Genomic DNA, 20,214 nt, shown 5'->3' on the forward strand with positions numbered 1-20,214 from the left:
ACATTCGTGTTTCGTATGTAAAAAACGATTTAGAACTAGGTCTGATTTAAAAATTCATACACGGATTCATACTGGCGAAAAATCATACACATGCAAGATATGTGGAAAGAGTTTCGTAACTAATGGTAGGCTGAATAAACATATACGAATTCACACCGGCTTGACACCATACTATTGCGAAACATGTGGAAAGCGTTTCCCAACTAGAGGTGGGTTAAATATACATTTACGAATTCACACCGGCTTTACACCATATACGTAGTGACGTATGTAAAAAACGATTTATACTGGCGAAAAACCATACCCATGCAAGATATGTGGAAAGAGTTTCACATCTAATAGTCGGCTGAATAAACATACACGAACTCATACCGGCTTTAGACCACATTCGTGTGACGTATGTAAAAAACGCTTTGGAACTGCGTCTTGTTTAAAAGTTCATACACGGCTTCATACTGGCGTTTTTCTGTGAGATATGTAACATGCGGTATAGGCAAAAAAAAAATGTTTAGTGATGCACAAATCCACCATTCACGGATTGTGTTATTTTACGCGGGAGGGGTATTTTTTCTTACGACAGGTTTGAGTTTTGATAATTCTTACGTAAGATCACAATAATGCACAAAGTTAAGGTTAAACATTGATCAAGCGCGGACTGATCAAAATCATAAAAGATGAAGAAAACTTAAAAAAAAACGTCGTAATTGTTTTATTTGCATGAATGTGTACAGAAAGTGTTATTATATGCAATTAACATGTACAGGTAAAAAAAAAACTTAACACATTTGTCAAGCCTCAGGAAGGTATAATATTATTAAAGTTACCACCAAGTCCACCGGTGAAGGAGGCCGGAGTCGAACCGGCGTCTTCAGCTTGCACGGCTAATGTCACGGGGGCCTAGCCAAGATGACAATTGTTTGCAGAAAATGAAACAAAACGCTATCTCTCCTCCATCTGCTGCTGCTGCCTCACCTCTCCCGCATGCTGTCTTTGAATGGCTAGGCGCCCTTGACCACGTCTAATCCTTGACTGGATTACGGTATAGCGAGATAGATGGTGCTGACAGTGACATCTATACAACAAGGGACCCAATCAAGGGCCGATTGCATAAGAAACTACAACTAATATTACAAGCGGAACTCCTTTTCTAATTTCACTTATTAAATAAGGAGTTCCGCTTGTAATATTAGTTGTAGTTTGTTAATATGCAATCGGCCCCAAGTTGTATATAAAACAAGCAACAACGGTTGCACTCCGGGAGTGCCGATAGAAGTGAAAACTCACTTCACTATACTATGTTACCGACGCCCGGTAACACGATACATACGTTTAGCGGAGGTATTCTATTTATTTATTATATATTATTATCATTTTCAAATAAGATCACACTTTTTCATTGACATGTTTATTTACATACTGCCATGACAACGTCAAATTATTTAAACATAGGTAAAGAGTCTTGAAAAGGAGTCCGCAACATAAATGTCAAATAACATTGAGTTTTTCTTTATTGATTTAAATGCCATTTAAATTATGAGTGGTCACCTTACGGGGCTTACGGTCACGTGATCGCTTTTTACGCCCCTTACGGTCACGTGATCGCCTTACGCTGTCACGAGTTTATCATTTTTTCCCCACCTCAAAAAGTGCCCAGCGCCGCTAAAGAAGTTTTCACTTCAAAATAATTTGATTGGTTCCCTAGTAATATTATAGTAAGGTTGTAGAACATTTCAAGTCAACTACTGTAAAGTACATACATAATATCCTATATTATGCAATGAAATTATTCATGAAATCAAAAACATGGCAAAATAATGTAAAATAGAGCAATAAAAATAATCTTGTGTTTCATTCCTCTACCTTGTACTGCCCCATGTCCATTATAATGTACACTCCGTTTCAATCTAATAATAGAACCAATCATAATTATCATAAACCCTAATAGCCGTTTAGACTCTCGCGCGAGCCACGAGACGAGCCGCGAGCCGCGCCACGAGACGCGAGTGTAAGCGGTGGGCTCGCGGCTCGTCTCATGGCTCGCAAGCTCATCGAGCTAATATAATCGCAGCTAACACTAACGGCACGGCATAAGATTTATAACCGAATGACAAGTCAAACGCGAGTGTGTCGAGGCGAGCCACGTGACGCGCCGCGAGCCGAGAGTCTAAACGGCTATAAGGTTAATAGTCCCATAGAAAATTCGAATTTCGGGCATGAATCTAGTATATAGTCTGGAAGGGGTGAGGGGAGGGTTGCCATACTTCAGGTATGTTTTGTCCCTCACGGAGGCACGCGTTTACCACTTCTATAGGATCCTACCTTCTATGCGCGTCTCGTGGCACGGCTCGCGCCTCGGCTCGTGGCTCGAACGAGAATGTAAACCGAGTGTGAGGCCGCCAGGCCGCCTGCCTACTTTACTCGTTGCGTCTTATACAAGAAATACAAGAATAGACTGAACCGGACTTTATGTTCCCAGTAGTTACCACTGGTAACAACTTGGTGGTAACTAGTGGGAATAACCCGTTTTATCGCATGTTGACAATCGTGTCTTAAGGCCTCTCCAAACGTAATCGATAATCGCATGCGATTTTCGTTGGTCCTGTTGCAAGGTCTGGAGAAGCCTTTAGTGACACTGTGAAGTTGACATTGACATTTTCTGTTTGAGGTTATGTTGATAATATAGCTCAATACTTAAATTATATCCATTGAATATAAAATTAATTAATGATATCTTGGATTTAATACGATAGTAATTTTCTAAAAAGCTATTTATTTTACATCTTATTCATTCTTTTCATAAAATATGTATTATGTTTGTGTTAGAGATATATAAGGAACACGGGCACAGGGAAGCAGGCGAAGGACTAGCCGAGATCACGGTAAAAGAATAACGCAAAGTTATGATATCAGTCTGTATTAATACACCAAATTAACACAGCACTATATCTAGTTTTATATCATTAGAAACATTGAGATAAAATAAAGATTTGTATAAGTTGTAAAAGTAAAATAATTAAAATAAATGGGACGACACAATCTTACGGCTGCATGAGCTGAGGACAGCGAGAAAGAGAAAGATCACAGATACAAAATATTTGACACCTAATGTACGGCATAGACTACACAGACAATTTCCAACACGCCTCCTTATGCTGTACATTGGATAATCTTACAACATTATAGAATATTTAACAAGTATACTGAACAACATGAAATAGAAACTAACTAATACGGTGACTCTAAAACATAACAAGTAGCAACGGCTATGGATGCAAGTTTTCAGTTATGCATTTTAGTTTCAGACCTTTTACAAATTTTAAGTGCTTTTGCACACACAATGGTTTTGTAAGCACATCGGCTATCATTTCATCAGTACACAAGTATTTAACACTAATATTGCCTTCATGTATTAAATCTTTAACAAAATGGTACCGCAAGTCTATATGTTTAGTTTTTCTATGGGAATACTCCTTGACTAACAACAATTTCTGCGCACTTTGATTGTCGTTGAATACATTGACATTAAATTGTTTATCAATAATTTCCGACAAGAAATTCTTGATAAAACATATGTCCTTGCAAACATCAGAAATACAAAGAAACTCACTTTCTGTACTAGAAAGAGCGACACATCGCTGTTTTCTGGCTTCCCAGTTGATGACACAGTTACCAAGTTTAACTACAAATCCAGTATAAGACTTGCGGTCAGTTATGTCATTAGCCCAATCAGCGTCTGCAAAAGCGTTTATTTCAAAGTTCTTATCTTTTTCGAAATAAAGGCCATAATTGATAGTACCGGCTAAGTACCTTAATACCCGCTTTGCAATCCGCCAATGGCTTTCATCAAAACATGTACTAAATTGACTTAATTGGCTACACGCGTATGAAATGTCTGGGCGAGTACAGACGGACAAAAACATAAGCGAGCCTAATAGTTGCCTATACTGATAAACATTGTCATCTAAATGTTTGTTGGACTTTTCTAATTTATAATTTACAGGTAATGGAGTTGACACTGGTTTACACTCAGACATGTTGTAGCGCTCAAGCAGCCTCTTAATATAATCATGCTGATCTAGAACAGTTACATTATTGTACTTAGTAACATTCATGCCTAAACAATTTTTTAAAGTACCAAGATGGCGTATTTCAAAGTGCTGTTTTAGCAATGATGTAACTGTTTCGATACAATTATTGTGAAAAACATAAAAATCATCTACAAATAAGGCTATAATTATGTACTCAGTCTCATTTTTCTTAACATACACGCATGGCTCGCATTTGCTTTGCATGAATCCGTTTTTAGCAAGCAATGTGTGTATTTTAATGTTCCACATCCGGCTAGCTTGTTTCAAGCCATATATACATTTTTTAAGCAAACATACTTTATTATTAGATTGGAAACCAGTTGGCTGCTCCATGTAGATTTTTTCAGCTAAATCACCATTTAGAAAAGCTGTGGTGACGTCAATATGGTCCATACACAGATCCAACTGATTTGCAATTGCAAATAAAATTCTTAGTGTTGAATGCCTAACCACAGGCGAATAAGTATCAGAGTAATCTATTCCTTCTTTTTGACTATACCCACATGCAACAAGTCTTGCTTTATACCTATTTAAATTACCTGTGGAGTCGTATTTTTTCTTAAAAACCCATTTGTTTTTCACAACATTAACATTCTTTGGACGGTCTACCAACTCCCACACATCATTTTTGACCATCGAGCCCAACTCAACCTCCATGGCACCATACCACTCGTCTTTTTCATCTGAATTCATGGCGTCGCGGAAAGTAAGTGGCTCTTGCGATGAACTTGCTGTAGCCATCAGAGAATCAATATGGAAATCATTATACCTTTCAGGAAATATACCTCGAGTACTCCGCACTGGGCGAGAGTTGGTCGGAACAGCAGACTCTTCTGCTACCGCCAACATCGGCTCGTAATCTGAAGATGCAGAGGGTTGCAGTGGTGAGGTGACGGGGCTAGACAGCACCACAGCCTCGCCGCTATCCTCAGTGGCGTCTTCAGTTGTGCGATACAGCTCAGACAGAGGTGATTGCACTGGTGTGCTTGCCGCCTCCTCTGAAACAGTTACAGAGTCCTGATTAGGTGAATTATAATTTACATGATTATCATGGCTGTTTGGAGGGTTAAGATTATTATCACAATCATTATTACCTATACTAATATCACAGTTATTGTTTAAAATATTATTGCAGCAAGTATTATTCCCTCTATTATCATTTTTAAAATTATCATTAATAAAATTATCAAAAATAATAAAATTTGCTCTCTTCGCCTCAGCATTTGCATGTAATAGATTGTTTCCTATAAATTTGTCCTCAAGGAACACAACACTTCTAGAATAAATAACCCTTTTAGGATTAACTGGATCTATTAAGCGATATCCCTTGCATGTTTCACCATATCCTACAAAAATATGCTGTTTTGCTTTAGCATCCAGCTTACGTCTCTTCTGATTAGGCACATGAGAGTATGCTACACAGCCAAACACGCGTAGATGACTAAGATCTAACCTATCAGATCCAGTCCATTCGCATTCAGGAATTCCACCTGATAATGCACTGGTAGGCGACCTATTTTTTAAATAAATGGCCGTCATAACAGCCTCGCCCCAGTAGCGATCAGGTAACTGAGAATCCTGTAACATAGCTCGAGCTTTTTCAAAAATCGTACGATTCGCTCTCTCACTGACACCATTTTGAGAAGGAGAATAAGGACAAGTAGTTTGGTGAATTATTCCTGCCTTTTTAAGGTAATCGGACAAAGTTTTATTGCAATATTCAGTACCCTGGTCAGTACGTAATACTTTAATACGCAATCCAGTTTGATTTTCAACTAAAGTTTTAAAATTAACAAAATGAGAACTCACCTCAGACTTGTTCTTCAGAAGATATCCAAAGGTACGTCTTGACTTGTCGTCGGTGAATGTCAGCAAATACCGAGCTCCGCCCCAGCTGGGTACATGAACCGGTCCGGCGATGTCACTATGCACCAGGTCCAGAAGGTTAGCAGCACGCCCCGCACTTGACCGCGGAAACGATGTTTCACACATCTTCCCGGTAAGGCAGGCGATGCACTGTGCATGACTGTCGTCTTCAGCCTGAAATACGACACTACACTTATTCCCTCCACCTAATACCGACATACCTTGCTGGTTCAAATGACCAAGACGCTTATGCATAATAGAGTAAGGCACAGCAGCGTCAGCAGCATTGGCACTCATGGATCCTTGCCCATGCAGGGACATAGAGTTGCCTAATTGGGGGTCAGGTCGAGTTTGCTCATCCACTTTCAACTTATAGAGCCCATCTTGCTTATTAATAGTTAAAACCTTATTGCCTGTGATTTGACAAGAGCTATAGATATTGCAATAATTATTAGAGAACACTACAACATAACCATTTTTTGTAATTTCACTAACAGACATTAAATTTTTCGCTAAATTAGGTACATATAACACATTATTTAGAGTCAATTCAGGTGATATAAGAGTCTTACCAACAACTTCACTATTTAATTGATGTCCATTGGCTACTGTGATCACACATTTCTTGTCCTTGACATCATGAAGTAGAGATAAGTCACCAGCCATGTGAGCCGATGCCCCGCTGTCGAGCACATATTCCTTGGAATGTGTTGCCGAGTAAGCTGAAGCAAACATAGTGTGTTCCTGTCCAGTTTTCTTTGCTTCTTCTCGCTTCTTCTTAAAGCAGCGGTTTGCGGAGTGGCCTTTTCTCTGACAATAAGTACATAAGTTATTGTTGGTCCTCTTCTTCCTGTTAGCCATAAGGGCTAAGTTGTCTGTAGTGTTACATTGGCTTCGCCTGTGATCTTCTTGAAGTAGTCTGGTTCGGACCACCTCACTTGATAAGGTGCCGCTGAGGTTAGCCGCTTCAAGGCTGGACACTAGTATGTTGAACTCTTCCGGTAAGCCTGAGAGCAAAATTTCAGCCGTCTCTGCATCTTCGATAACCTTTCCAATATCAGCTAGTTGCGTGACGAGCTTAAGGACACCTTCAATGTATTCCGACATGCCCGCAAAGTGACCATATTCAATTCGATGTAGTTTACGTAATAAAAGTACTCGCCTGTACAGTCCTTTGTCTTCAAATGTATCGGACAACGCTTTCCAAGCGTCCTTAGCGGTCGTCGCATTCCGCACGATTTGGTAGAGGTGTGGTTCGCAAGACAGGCAAATTTTCGCTAAAGCCCGTCCATCCTTGGTAGTGTCCGCGTCTGTGCCTTCGACGCAGCCCCATAAACCGTCAAGGGTAAGCACCATTCTCACAGCGAACTTCCAATTAATCCAATTTTCCAAGCCTTTCAGTTTTTCTAGGCTGGACATGGAGGTTATGTGGCACGTGGTTGTCCCTGGTTGCGCCATTGCCGTAACTCGGGTAATCTGGGAATATCTCAACGCCTTTTAGCTTTTCTGCAGCTTTTGTACCTAGGCCCTGAACCTGTTAGAGATATATAAGGAACACGGGCACAGGGAAGCAGGCGAAGGACTAGCCGAGATCACGGTAAAAGAATAACGCAAAGTTATGATATCAGTCTGTATTAATACACCAAATTAACACAGCACTATATCTAGTTTTATATCATTAGAAACATTGAGATAAAATAAAGATTTGTATAAGTTGTAAAAGTAAAATAATTAAAATAAATGGGACGACACAATCTTACGGCTGCATGAGCTGAGGACAGCGAGAAAGAGAAAGATCACAGATACAAAATATTTGACACCTAATGTACGGCATAGACTACACAGACAATTTCCAACAGTTTGTAATTTGATCATCGCTTGATTTGTTGTTAGTATTAAAAGTTGATGAATGTAGAATGGAAGGTTCCACCGGATTGTCTGAGTTAGTGTGCGTGAAGGAGGAGCCCCCCGAGCCAGAAGCGGAGCCCGAGCACCCGCCGCCCGGCGCGGAGCAAGGTGAGGGTCCGAGTGTTGGTATATAGTAAGGTGCATACACACAGTAGTTAAGCGATGCAACATGGTTACGTTAGGTAACTCACCTATTTACTGTTGCTCCTAATAGCACCTGTAACGTTGCTATCAGTCTCCTGATATATGAGCAATATTTAGTGTCGGGACTAGGTGTTTAAGAGCTCCAGGGTTATATCGGTCAACTTTACAATCCAGACACTTTGAATTTACAAATATTTCTATTTATTAAAATTAAAACATTGTCCATTATGGAAGATTAGTCAGCAGTCGTTTGAGTCTGCATTTGTCTGCCACTGCTTGCTCCTGATGATGCTCCTTGGTACACAGTGAAACATGTTGAGCAATTTTTGACTTAAGATAAGTTAATACATTTAATATGTATGTGTTTCATGGAAGTTTTGTTATTAAAATTGATCACTTCATGTTATGGTTAGGTTTCACTTCTTTTTTTTTTCACACAGGCTCATCATTACATTTTGCATTTATTCTGTATTTGAATTGATTAAATTAATCTTTTTTTTTAGCAGTACACATCAAAGAAGAACTACAGAATGGACATTATTCAGACAGTCTGAAGGAGGCAGAGTGTGTCAAGCAAGAGACGGAGTGTGGAAATGAAGTCAATGAAGATCCGTGCTCCGACAGTGAGTGTGGTGTGAGCGAGGCAGCCATGCTGGCCGGCCTGTACACAGACCATGACGTCAAAGATGAGCTTGTTCTGGGACAGGAGTGTCCATATAGACCTGACGTCACTCTAGTAGTTAATGGTAAGTTCTGAATTGTTTTATATGATGCCGTTTGTTTGAAGTGCTTACTATATTGATATCCATGATTTGGAAAAGTAAAGTGAAATAAAAATAAGACTATATTTTAATGTCCATTGTTACCAGGTCGGGTTGGCTCTCTGCTCCGAGATTGTTGCGTGACACTCGAACGCCTCCCACACGTCGAGCCGCTCGCCAAGCGCAAAGACACAACTCATACTGACACGGAATCTGATACTGACGAATTATATGCTAGAGAGAAAGCACCGATATGTGATCTGTGTGGTGAAAGCTTCAGTTTAAAGTCAGATTTATTGAACCACGTCATGGATCATATCCACAGGCCTTCAAGCGCGGAGCAGGAAGGCAGTGGGCACAGTTATGGTGAGTTTATTGTGAGCGTCAGGATGGCGGATGGACCTCAGCGAATTTGAACGAAATATTTATAAACATATTGTACTTTCGGTGTACTTTAGTGTACCTTTAATAGAATCCAGTGTACTTCTCCCAGAAACGAGATATTTAACAAAAAGGGTCCACCCGCCATTCTGACGTCAGGATGGCGGGTGGACCTGTGTAATCTTGCATTATACCGCACTCCAAGTATGTAGTTATAGTGCACTTTCAGTGTACTTCTGTAAACCTTTGATAGAAATCAGTTTACTCGTCCCTATATAGGTTATAGGTTATAGGTATTCGCGGGCTTGGTTTCCGCAACTCGACGTCATATTATTGCGCCTATTTTGCGTGATGGGTTGGCGGCCTATTCCTGCCAACCCAGCTCTACCAGGAAGCCTAGCAGACCCTTGACGTTGCCGACGACTTCTGGGAGCGACCCCGGTGAGCCGAGGTGTTGTGCCCGGTATTCTGCCACCCCTGGGCATTCGAGAATGACGTGGGCGGCTGTCTCCTCTGCCTCCATGCACGCCCTGCAGAGGGGGCTATCTGTAACACGTAGGGTTAGTAGGTGTTTGTTAAATGAGGCGTGGCCGGTTATGGCCCCAGCTATAAGCCGGAGCTGTGGTCTCTTCAGCTGTCGCAGCCTCCGTGACAGATTGGGGTTGAGTGTCGGGAGGGCTTCCTTCGCCTGCCTGCAGGTGCCTAGGTTAGACCAGTATTGTTGGTGTTTTACCTTGGTGTTATGTCGCAGCATGTTCCGGAGCCAGGCAAATGGCAGAGGTATAATTGGCTCAGGTCCTGCCACCTTCAGTTCCGAGCCACCTCTCGCCAGGATGTCGGCTGCATCGTTACCTCGTGAGTTGCTGTGTCCTTTGATCCACTGCAGAGTTACGCCATTGGTGGTACATACCTCTGACAGAGCTTTGTGGCATTCGTAAATTAGCCCTGAAGTGAGAGTATAACTTTGTAGAGCTTGCAGTACTGATCAACTATCAGACAGTATGCGGATGGGGTAGTCCATTACTTCCCTTGAGACGATTGCGTGTGCTGCCATTATGATGCCCATACATTCCGCCTGGAAGACTGTGTTATGGGCACCAAGTGGTGTTGAGATGTGTATGTTTAGGTCCTCTGAGAAAACCCCAGCGCCAGTGCCTGACCTTGTCTTTGATCCGTCTGTGAAGATTCTCAGCTCCCTTGGGTTGAGTCCTTCCTACTCGTCCCTAAAACGAGCTATGCTCAAACTAAGGTCCACCCGCCCACCTGATATTTATTTTATTTTATTTTTATTAAAGGTACACTAAAGTACACCGAAAGTATAATATGTTTATAAATATTTCGTTCAAATTCGCTGAGGTCCACCCGCCATCCTGACGCTCGCAGTTTATTCGGTTATTTGTATAATCGCGGTCAAGATCTAAGGATGCAGTAATAATTAGCAACATTTACTATGTTGACCGCTTCCATAGAAACACGAATACATTGACAATTTGACATGTATAAGTGCATACTGCATACTATACTTATTTAAAAGGCGGGTGTTGGCGGGACGGGTTGCAATTTTACAGTAGATAACCAACCGAACTAGAACAAAAACTCGTTCTTCTTATTTCCTTATTTTCTACTTTTGGTGCGTCCACCAACAACTTCAACATCTGTCGCCGACGCCTCGTACATGTTACTAGGCGGTATAGCAAAGAAAGGTTTCTTTAGTTATTTTAATATACCGATGTAATTTAATGACTTTGGAAATATTTTTAGACTGCCTAGTCAGCGTGATAATTCATTGAAACCATCTATGTGGTCTTATAACATGTTAAGACAGTGTAACAATGTTTCAGCATTTGCTGGTCAATGGACGCAGGAGCAGGAGCGCGCCCTGTGCCGCAAACACGCTGTTCGGGACTGCTGCGTGCGCCTCGAACGACTCCAACACCACGAGGCTCTCGCCGCCAACGACACCCAAAACATAACTCAAACTGACACGGAATCAGATACAGAGGAAGTACACACTAGAGTCGACTATGAGAAACCAACATGTGATCTTTGTGGAGAAAGTTTTGTACTGAAATCCGATTTGATGAAACATATCATGATTCATATCCATGTACCTACCACACACCATCCACAAGCGGGTACTGATAGGGAATCAGATACTGAAGAGAAAAACATCGATATTGACTGTGAGAATGAACCTACATGTGAATTTTGTGGCGAAAAATTTGCTCTAGACTCAAATTTAATGAAACATGTTATGATCCATATGTACGTAGCTCACACAAAACAATTGTATGAAAATTCAGAAATTCATACTTATCAGTGTGACATTTGCGGTAAAATATTTCAGCGAAAAAATTGCTTTAAGCATAATATTAAGACGCACTCAACACAGTCAAACTCTAAGGACTTTAAATGCAATAACATAGGAGATAAATCATACAACTGCGAAACATGTGGCAAGCGTTTCCTAGCTATAGATCTGTTGAAAATACATTTACTAATTCACACGGACATAAGACCATATCCGTGTGACGTATGTGAAAAACGATTTAGAACTGTGAAGTGCTTAAAACAACATGCACGGATTCATAGTGACATAATAAGACCATATTCGTGTGACGTATGTGAAAAACGATTTATAACTAGGAGTGAATTAAAAAATCATACACTGATTCATGGAGACATAAGACCATATATGTGTGACGTATGTGAACAACGATTTAGAACTGGGAGTAATTTAAAAGTTCATACACGGATTCATGGAGACATAAGACCATATTTGTGTGACGTATGTAAGAAACGATTTAGAACTATAAAGTGCTTAAAACAACATGCACGGATTCATGGTGACATAAGACCATATTCGTGTGACGTATGTGAAAAACGATTTCGAACTGGGGGTAATTTAAAAGTTCATACACGGATTCATGGAGACATAAGACCATATTTGTGTGACGTATGTAAAAAACGATTTAGAACTGGGACTGATTTAAAAAACCACACACGGATTCATAGTGGGGAAAAACCATACACATGCAAAATATGCAACAAACGGTTCACGCAACTGTCAACCTTAAGGAAACATGAATTAACACATACTGGAGAAAAGCGGTTTTCCCTAGACATATGTAACAAGCGGTTTGTGCGAAAATAATTGTATTACTTAGCTATATTTTAAATATCGTAAGCCGGAAAGGTACATCATAGATGCTGCATTGAAAAAACACCCTAACACCTGTACTAATGTATTTACACCTATGATGACGAAATAAAATTATTGATTGATTGATTGAAAAAGAGATGTAGAGAGGCACATTGGCACCATTCATTTATTACGTAAGACTATTTAGGGAGGGGGACGACTGGGTTTTTGAGTTTTTATGTTTTCCGAGCAAAGCTCGGTCTCCCAGATATTTCGTATAATTTGTAATAAAAAAGGTCAATACACATCAAATTGTGTAAACATATTTTCTATAATATCTATAATAAGGTATGGAGAAGCCTAGTCCTCTTTCCTCTTATCAGTTTCAAAAAGATGGGTAGTCTATCTCGCGGGCGAGATATGTCGCGCCGCTCCTGTGTTAAGCCATAGAGTAATGTAAGTAAAGAAAGAGTGGTAGCTCCATACATCAGTTTTCTTACCAAAACGCGAGTTATTTCGTAGTCGACGTCTAACGTCAAGTAGCGGAACTATCAGTACCGCTACTTGACACCAGATGTCACGAGTGTCGCTACTGACGAAAAATGTACTACTAAAACAATTTACAACTAATATTATAAACAGATGGAGCTGAAAATAGACTTCCAGTTAATCTGGTTATAATATTAGCTGAAAATTGTTGAGCATTAGAGTTTTCTTTCGCCGCGACATCTATTGTCAACTAGCAGTACTGATAAATTCCGCTACATGACGCTAGATGTGGACTACCAAATAACTCGCTTTGTGGTAAGAAAACTGAAGTATGGAGTTACCACTCTTTCTTTACTTATATTACTCTATGGTTAAGCCTACAGCGCGAATTTACGCATGTCATTGCAAAGTTCACACAATCTTTTCAAAATTAATCAGTAGGTACTAACTCCTTAAAGTGATGAATTTATGTAAAATACATAAATGTGTCATAGTCCATTGTGATAAAAGTGTGCTACGTTGGTCATTACACACGAGGCGGTATTGTGCATTTAGAAAGCCGATGTGTGTAATGACCAATGCACACGTGTTTCAACTTCAACACACTTGCGAGGAAAAAAAGAAACTTACATACATTAGTCAAATTTTAATTGTTAAAACAGCCAAGTCCTGCATCTGTCACACTGCCTGCCATGCCAATTTAAGAAGGCTCCCTCTCCGTTCATATTATTAGCAATAAAATTAGCTACAATCTTAACTCGATCGGTTATCATACATTACCACACTTGTGCGATAACATAATAAAAAAGCACGCGTGCGTAATATCTAGGGTTATGAGCCTAAAAGTGGTTCAATAATTTCCACGTTACGAGCAAGTGTGTTGATAAAACTATTTAGATCAATTTGTTTATTATTGAAAACTGCATGATATGTTACTACTGTCACATGAAGTCACTAAAAAATTTTCAAAGTGTAAACGAGCGTTTCTTTTATGTTTTGCCATTTTTATATAAGTATTGTAACCTATTCTGCCACTTTTGTGTTATTTCTTGTCAGGATCGTGAGCCCTTTTCATAGGACAGGATTGGAGGAAAAAAGTGTCCCAAAATCTCTAGAGTTAGACCAAGAAAAGTCTGCAGCGATTTTGATAGCCCACGCAGTGCAAGTGTCATTTTAAACGTCAAACTTCTATGACTTTATGACGTGTAAATAACACTTGCACTGTGTGGGCTATCAAAATCGCTGCAGACTTTTCTTGGTCTAACTCTATACATTTTTCAAACTTTCCTTTTTGTTCCGCCATACAAACGGTTAACCGGACGGTGACGTGACGGTGGACGTCATCGCTGTTGCTGTGGAGTGAATTTGATGCGGCGGCGGGTTTGTCGCCAACAATGGTAAAATAATATAAAATAGAATAGAGCAATTAAAAAATATTACTTGCGTTTCATTCCTCTGCCTTGTACTGCCCAATGTGCATTATATTATAATGTACACCCCGTCCCGTTTCAATCTAATCAAAACCAATCATAAACCCTAAGGTTATAATCCCATAGAAAATTTGAATTTCGGGACTTTTTCTACTGACAAAGTGGTTTGACAGACTATGCAAGATGACAGCTATGCTTTTTTACAAATGAAAATACCACAGAAAATAAAATTATGGAAAATAAACAACGATCTGTCATGCACACGGTAGATAAAACTGCGCAAATCGGACTGCACAGATTAATCGCTACGATTTATAGTTACGTGTGTAGCCGGCATTATGGCCGCCTGCCCTACACTACAATAAGATTGGAGCCTTGAAGCAGCATTTAATGTTTATCTATCGCATGTTGACAATCATGTCTTAAGGCCTCTCCAAACGTAATCTACAATCTCGTGCGATTTTTGTTGATCCTAAATTATCTAAAAGATAAACAAAAATAAAACCAAAATAAAATAACTTAATATAATATCTTTTTTAAAAAAAGGGAACCGCCTTCAAAAAACCAACCCACTGAAAAGTACAAAATAATTTTTATATGGCACCCCTTTCGTGTCCAGTCCCTATCCCGTCGTAAAGCAAATTTTTGCCAAAAAGTAATTAATACCTAATAATAAGAAAATTAATAATCATCCGGGTAATTACTTAGTTTTTGAAGTCGGTGCCAAACCAAAATTTTTGAGAACCGATATTTTAGACAACAAAGAACGCTGCACTTACTTGCATTATAAAGACATTCTTAGTTTACTCATTAATTTAGTTCTTGTAGGTACTACGTACTCGTATTTTTTTTCTGATTGGTAGTAAACACTGTTTTTGTTGGTTTGGCACCGCCTTCAAAAACTAAGTAATTACCCGAATGGTTATTAATTTTCTTATTATTAGGTATTAATTACTTTTTGGCAAAAATTTGCTTTACGACGGGATAGGGACTGGACACGAAAGGGGTGCCATATAAAAATTATTTTGTACTTTTCAGTGGGTTGGTTTTTTGAAGGCGGTTCCCTTTTTTTAAAAAAGATATTATATTTAGTTATTTTATTTTGGTTTTATTTTTGTTTATCTTTAATTTTTTAATTATTTTTTATTTATTTTATTTTATTTTTTACTTTTTAGTGATAGGTAGGTACTTCATTTATTTTAGGTTTTAGGCTAAAATACTAGTTTGTTAGGCTCTCCATTTAGTTTTGGGCTAGTAACTACCTACCAATGTTGGTGATGGCCTAACTCGATGATAATCGCGACACAACATAATATGACGTTTTGGTGCTAAACGATTTGTAAGTATATTGCTCCCACTCCCACTCGCATTCCCGGTCCCAGTCTGAGTCCGACTCCCACTCCCACTATTTTATCTAAATCGGATTCAGCAACATAAATTATAGCATGGCCACCTACCGGGTCCAATTGGTTTTTCAAACCATCCATGTACCTACTGTACACTAAAACCTTCTCCAGAATGTAACAAACACTTTTCTGAAAACCGAATCAAAATCGGTTCAGCCAAACGCGAGATAATCACGAACAAACATACACACATACATACGGGTCAAACTGAGATCGTCCTTTTTTTAAAGGCAGTTAGAAAAAAGTTCATCGACCCACCTAGTGGAACTCTGCAACATAGGCACACGACGACAAGTCGGTTAACCAAAACAAAGTGTGCCGATGTTGCACCAAACCTGAGTTCCACTAGGTACAGCAAGGGTTCAGCATCAGCTCTATCTTGGGTACTGCTCTCCCAAGTGCTCATCAAGATGTGACGGATGACCAAAATAGCGTTGGCCTATGTTGCACCAAACCTGAGTTCCACTAGGTACAGCAAGGGTTCGGCATCAGCTCTATCTTGGGTACTGCTCTCCTAAGTGCTCATCAAGATGTGACGGATGACGAAAATAGCGTTGGCCTATGTTGCACCAAACCTGAGTTCCACTAAGTACAGCAAGGGTTCAGCATCAGCTCTATCTTGGGTACTGCTCTCCCAAGTGCTCATCAAGATGTGACGGATGACCAAAATAGCGTTGGCCTACCTTGCACCAAACCTGAGTTCCACTAGGTATAGCAAGGGTTCAGCATCAGCTCTATCTTGGGTACTGCTCTCCCAAGTGCTGATCATGATGTGATGGATGACCAAAATAGCGTGGGCCTATGTTGCACCAAACCTGAGTTCCACTAGGTACATCCCGAGTTCCACTAGGTACATCCAGGGTTCAGCATCAGCTCTATCTTGGTTACTGCTCTCCCAAGTGCTCATCAAGGCGTGTCGGATGACCAAAACAGCGTGAGCCTATGTTGCACCAAACCTGAGTTCCACTAGGTACAACCAGGGTTCAGCATCAGCTCAGATCTATGTATACTAAAACCTTCTCCAGAATGTAAGAAACAGTTTTCTGAAAACCGCATCAAAATCGGTTCAGCCAAACGCGAGATAATCGCGAACAAATATACATACATACATACATACATACATACGGGTCAAACTGAGAACCTCCTTTTTTTTTGAAGGCGGTTAAAAATCGCATGCAATTTGTTGCAGGGTCTATAGAAGCCTTTAGTGACAGTGTAGATGACATTGACATTTTATGTTTGAGGTTATGTTGATATTTATATACTTATGACTTACATACAGCAAATATGAAATAAATTCATGGTATCTTGTATTTAATACAATAGTAATTTTCCAGAAAGCTATTCATTTTATAATTTATTCATACTTTTCAAATATATAATATTATTAATTTGAAAAGTATTATTAATTTGATCATCGCATTAGTCTGTTGTTGTTGTTACATGGTTTATACTATTAAAAGTTGAGCTGTTGCATGAGTCTAGAATGGAAGGTTCCAGGGGACTGTCTGAGTGTGTGCGCGTGAAGGAGGAGCCCGCCGAGCCAGAAGCGGAGCCCGAGCACCCGCCGCCCGGCGCGGCGCCAGGTGAGTCGCCGAGTGTTGATACATAGTAAGTTGCATACATACTGTAGCTAAGAGAAGCAAAATGGTTATAATTTGTCAAAGGACTGTCTCATTTCAAATATAGACAGAGAGTATTACACTATATTGGTCTTACACCAGTACTAGCACCCAAAGGAAAAGGATTAGTATGTTTTATTAAAAAAAAATAGTCTACACTCAAGGCTCATTCATTCATTTTGCATTTATTCTGTATTTAAATTGATTAAATGAATCTTTTTTATTTAGCAGTACACATCAAAGAAGAACTACAGAATGGACATCATTCAGACAGTCTGAAGGAGGCAGAGTGTGTCAAGCAAGAGATGGAGTGTGGAAATGAAGTCAATGAAGATCCGTGCTCCGACAGTGAGTGTGGTGTGAGCGAGGCAGCCATGCTGTCCGGGCTGGACAACCATGGAGTCAAGGATGAGGTTGTGCAGCCGGAGTTGGTGCCCTCACAGACAGCCTCATGCTCCGGCAGTGAGTGTGGTGTGAGCGAGGCAGCCATGCTGGCTGGCCTGTACACAGACCATGACGTCAAAGATGAGCTTGTATTGGGACAGGAGTGTCCATATCGACCTGACGTCACTTTAGTAGTTAATGGTAAGTTCTGAATTGTTTTATATGATGCTGTTTGTTTGAAGTGCTCACTATATTGATATCCATGATTTGGAAAAGTAAAGTGAAATAAAAATAAGACTATATTTTAATATCCATTGTTACCAGGTCGGGTTGGCTCTCTGCTCCGAGATTGCTGCGTGACACTCGAACGCCTCCCACACGTTGAAGCCCTCGCCAAGTGCCAAGACACAACTCATACTGACACGGAATCTGATACTGACGAATTATACGCTAGAGAGAAAGCACCGATATGTGATCTGTGTGGTGAAAGCTTCAGTTTAAAGTCAGATTTATTGAAACACGTCATGGATCATATGGTGGATATCCACAGGGCTTCAAGCGCGGAGCAGGAAGGGAGTGGGCACTATAATGGTGAGTTTATTCCGTTATTCGTATCGTCGCCGTCAAAATCTGAGGACGCAGTAATAAGTAGCAACGTAGTATAGAAACACGAATGCGTTGACCGTCAGGATGGCGGGTGGACTTCAATCTTCAGTGTACCTCACCTTTAATAAACACTGGTGTACCTATTCCTAGAAAGAGCTCATCAAAATAAGGTCCACCCGCCATTTTAAGGTTATACAGGTCCTAATTTGTTTTTTATGTTCCTGAATATTAAAGGGGCCTTAAAAATTGTCATTTTTCAAATAGTCAAGAAGAGTGCACGAACATAGATAGGGCACCTAATCAGTACAGACTTATACTGGGTCAACCAAATCTTGTCAGTACATAGGAACAAAAAAACTATACTCAACCTTTTCTTTTGGGTGCTGGTACTAGTGTAAGACAAAGATAGTATGATTCTCTCTGTCTATGTTTGAAATCAAACAGACCTTTGACACACTATAAATAATAATTTTACTTTACTTTTAATTAGTTACTGTTATTTTTACTTTTGTGCGTTCATCTGTCGCGGATGCCTCCTATAACACGTTGTTTGGCGGTATGGCAAAGAAAGGTATACTTATTTTAACTTACCGATGTAATTTAATAACTTCGGAAGTATTTTTAGACTAGTACTAGTAGTCAAAATGATAATTAGTTTAAATATTTGGTCTTTTATTATTTTAAGACAGAGTTATAAATATTTCAGCATTTGATGGTCACTGGACGCAGGAGCTCGCCCTGTGCCGCAAATACGATATTCGGGACTGCTGCGTGCTTCTCAAACGCCTCCAACACCACGAGGCTCTCGCCAGCGACGATACCCACTACATAACACACACTGACACGGAATCTGATACAGAGGAAGTACACACTAGAGTCGACTATGAGAAATCAACATGTGATCTTTGCGGAGAAACTTTTGCACTGAAATCCGATTTGAAGAAACATATCATGATTCATATGCATGTACCTACCACACACCATCCACAAGCGGGTACTGATAGGGAATTGGATACTGACGAGAAAAACATCGATATTGATTGTGAGAATACGTGTGTAGCTCGCACTAAACAAATGTATGAACATTTAGATATTCATAATTATGAGTGTGACATTTGCGGTAAAATATTTCAGCGAAAAAATAGCTTAAAGCATCATATTAAAACGCACTCAATACAGTCAAAGTCTAAGGACTTTAAATGGAATAACATAGGAGAGAAATCATACAACTGCGAAACATGTGGAAAGCGTTTCCTAACTAGAGGCCAGTTGAATAGACATATACGAATTCACACGGATATAAGACCATATTCGTGCGACGTATGTGAAAAACGATTTGGAACTGGGAGTAATTTAAAAAAGCATACTGATTCATACCGACATAAGAGCATATTCGTGTGACGTATGTAAAAAGCGATTTAGAACTGTGAATTGCTTAAAACAACATACACGGATTCATAGTGACATAAGACCATATTTGTGTGACGTATGTAAAAAACGATTTAGAACTAGGAGTAAATTAAAATGTCATACACTGATTCATGGAGACATAAGACCATATTCGTGTGACGTATGTGAAAAACGATTTAGAACTAGGAGTAGTTTAAAAGTTCATACAATGATTCATGGAGACATAAGACCATATTTATGTAACGTATGTAAAAAACGATTTAGATATTCGAGTCATTTAAAACGTCATACACGGATTCATGTTGACATAAGACCATATTCGTGTGACGTATGTAAAAAAGGATTTAGAACTGGGACTGATTTAAAAAAACATACACTGATTCACGGTGACACAAGACCATATTTGTGTGACGTTTGTAAAAAACGATTTATATATTCGAGTCAATTAAGAAATCATATACTGATTCATGGGGACATAAGACCATATTCGTGTTTCGTATGTAAAAAACGATTTAGAACTAGGTCTGATTTAAAAATTCATACACGGATTCATACTGGCGAAAAATCATACACATGC

At 39.6% G+C, this 20,214-nt stretch overlaps 1 protein-coding gene across 1 annotated transcript; it reads left to right on the plus strand.

Annotated features, from left to right (window-relative positions):
• Nucleotides 1-7,870: 7,870 nt before the first annotated feature.
• Nucleotides 7,871-19,943, plus strand: LOC134659075 (zinc finger protein 658B-like). The gene is made up of 10 exons (XM_063514680.1): nt 7,871-7,970; nt 8,510-8,752; nt 8,876-9,133; nt 10,990-11,331; nt 17,079-17,201; nt 17,469-17,822; nt 17,946-18,212; nt 18,934-19,575; nt 19,616-19,797; nt 19,902-19,943. Exons 1-10 carry the CDS (start codon nt 7,871-7,873, stop codon nt 19,941-19,943), a joined length of 2,553 nt encoding a protein of 850 aa, XP_063370750.1.
• The last annotated feature ends 271 nt before the right edge of the window (nt 19,944-20,214 follow it).

This window comes from Cydia amplana, chromosome 24 (genome assembly GCF_948474715.1).
Source record: "Cydia amplana chromosome 24, ilCydAmpl1.1, whole genome shotgun sequence".
Classification (NCBI taxonomy): domain Eukaryota; kingdom Metazoa; phylum Arthropoda; class Insecta; order Lepidoptera; family Tortricidae; genus Cydia; species Cydia amplana.

Coding starts and splice junctions, on each gene's coding strand:
- LOC134659075 (XM_063514680.1), top strand. CDS start 7,871: ATGGAAGGTTCCACCGGATTGTCTGAGTTAGTGTGCGTGAAGGAGGAG. Junction 18,213..18,933: donor AGGGAGTGGGCACTATAATG/GTGAGTTTATTC, acceptor TAAATATTTCAG/CATTTGATGGTCACTGGACG. Junction 19,798..19,901: donor TAAGACCATATTCGTGTGAC/GTATGTGAAAAA, acceptor AAAACGATTTAG/ATATTCGAGTCATTTAAAAC.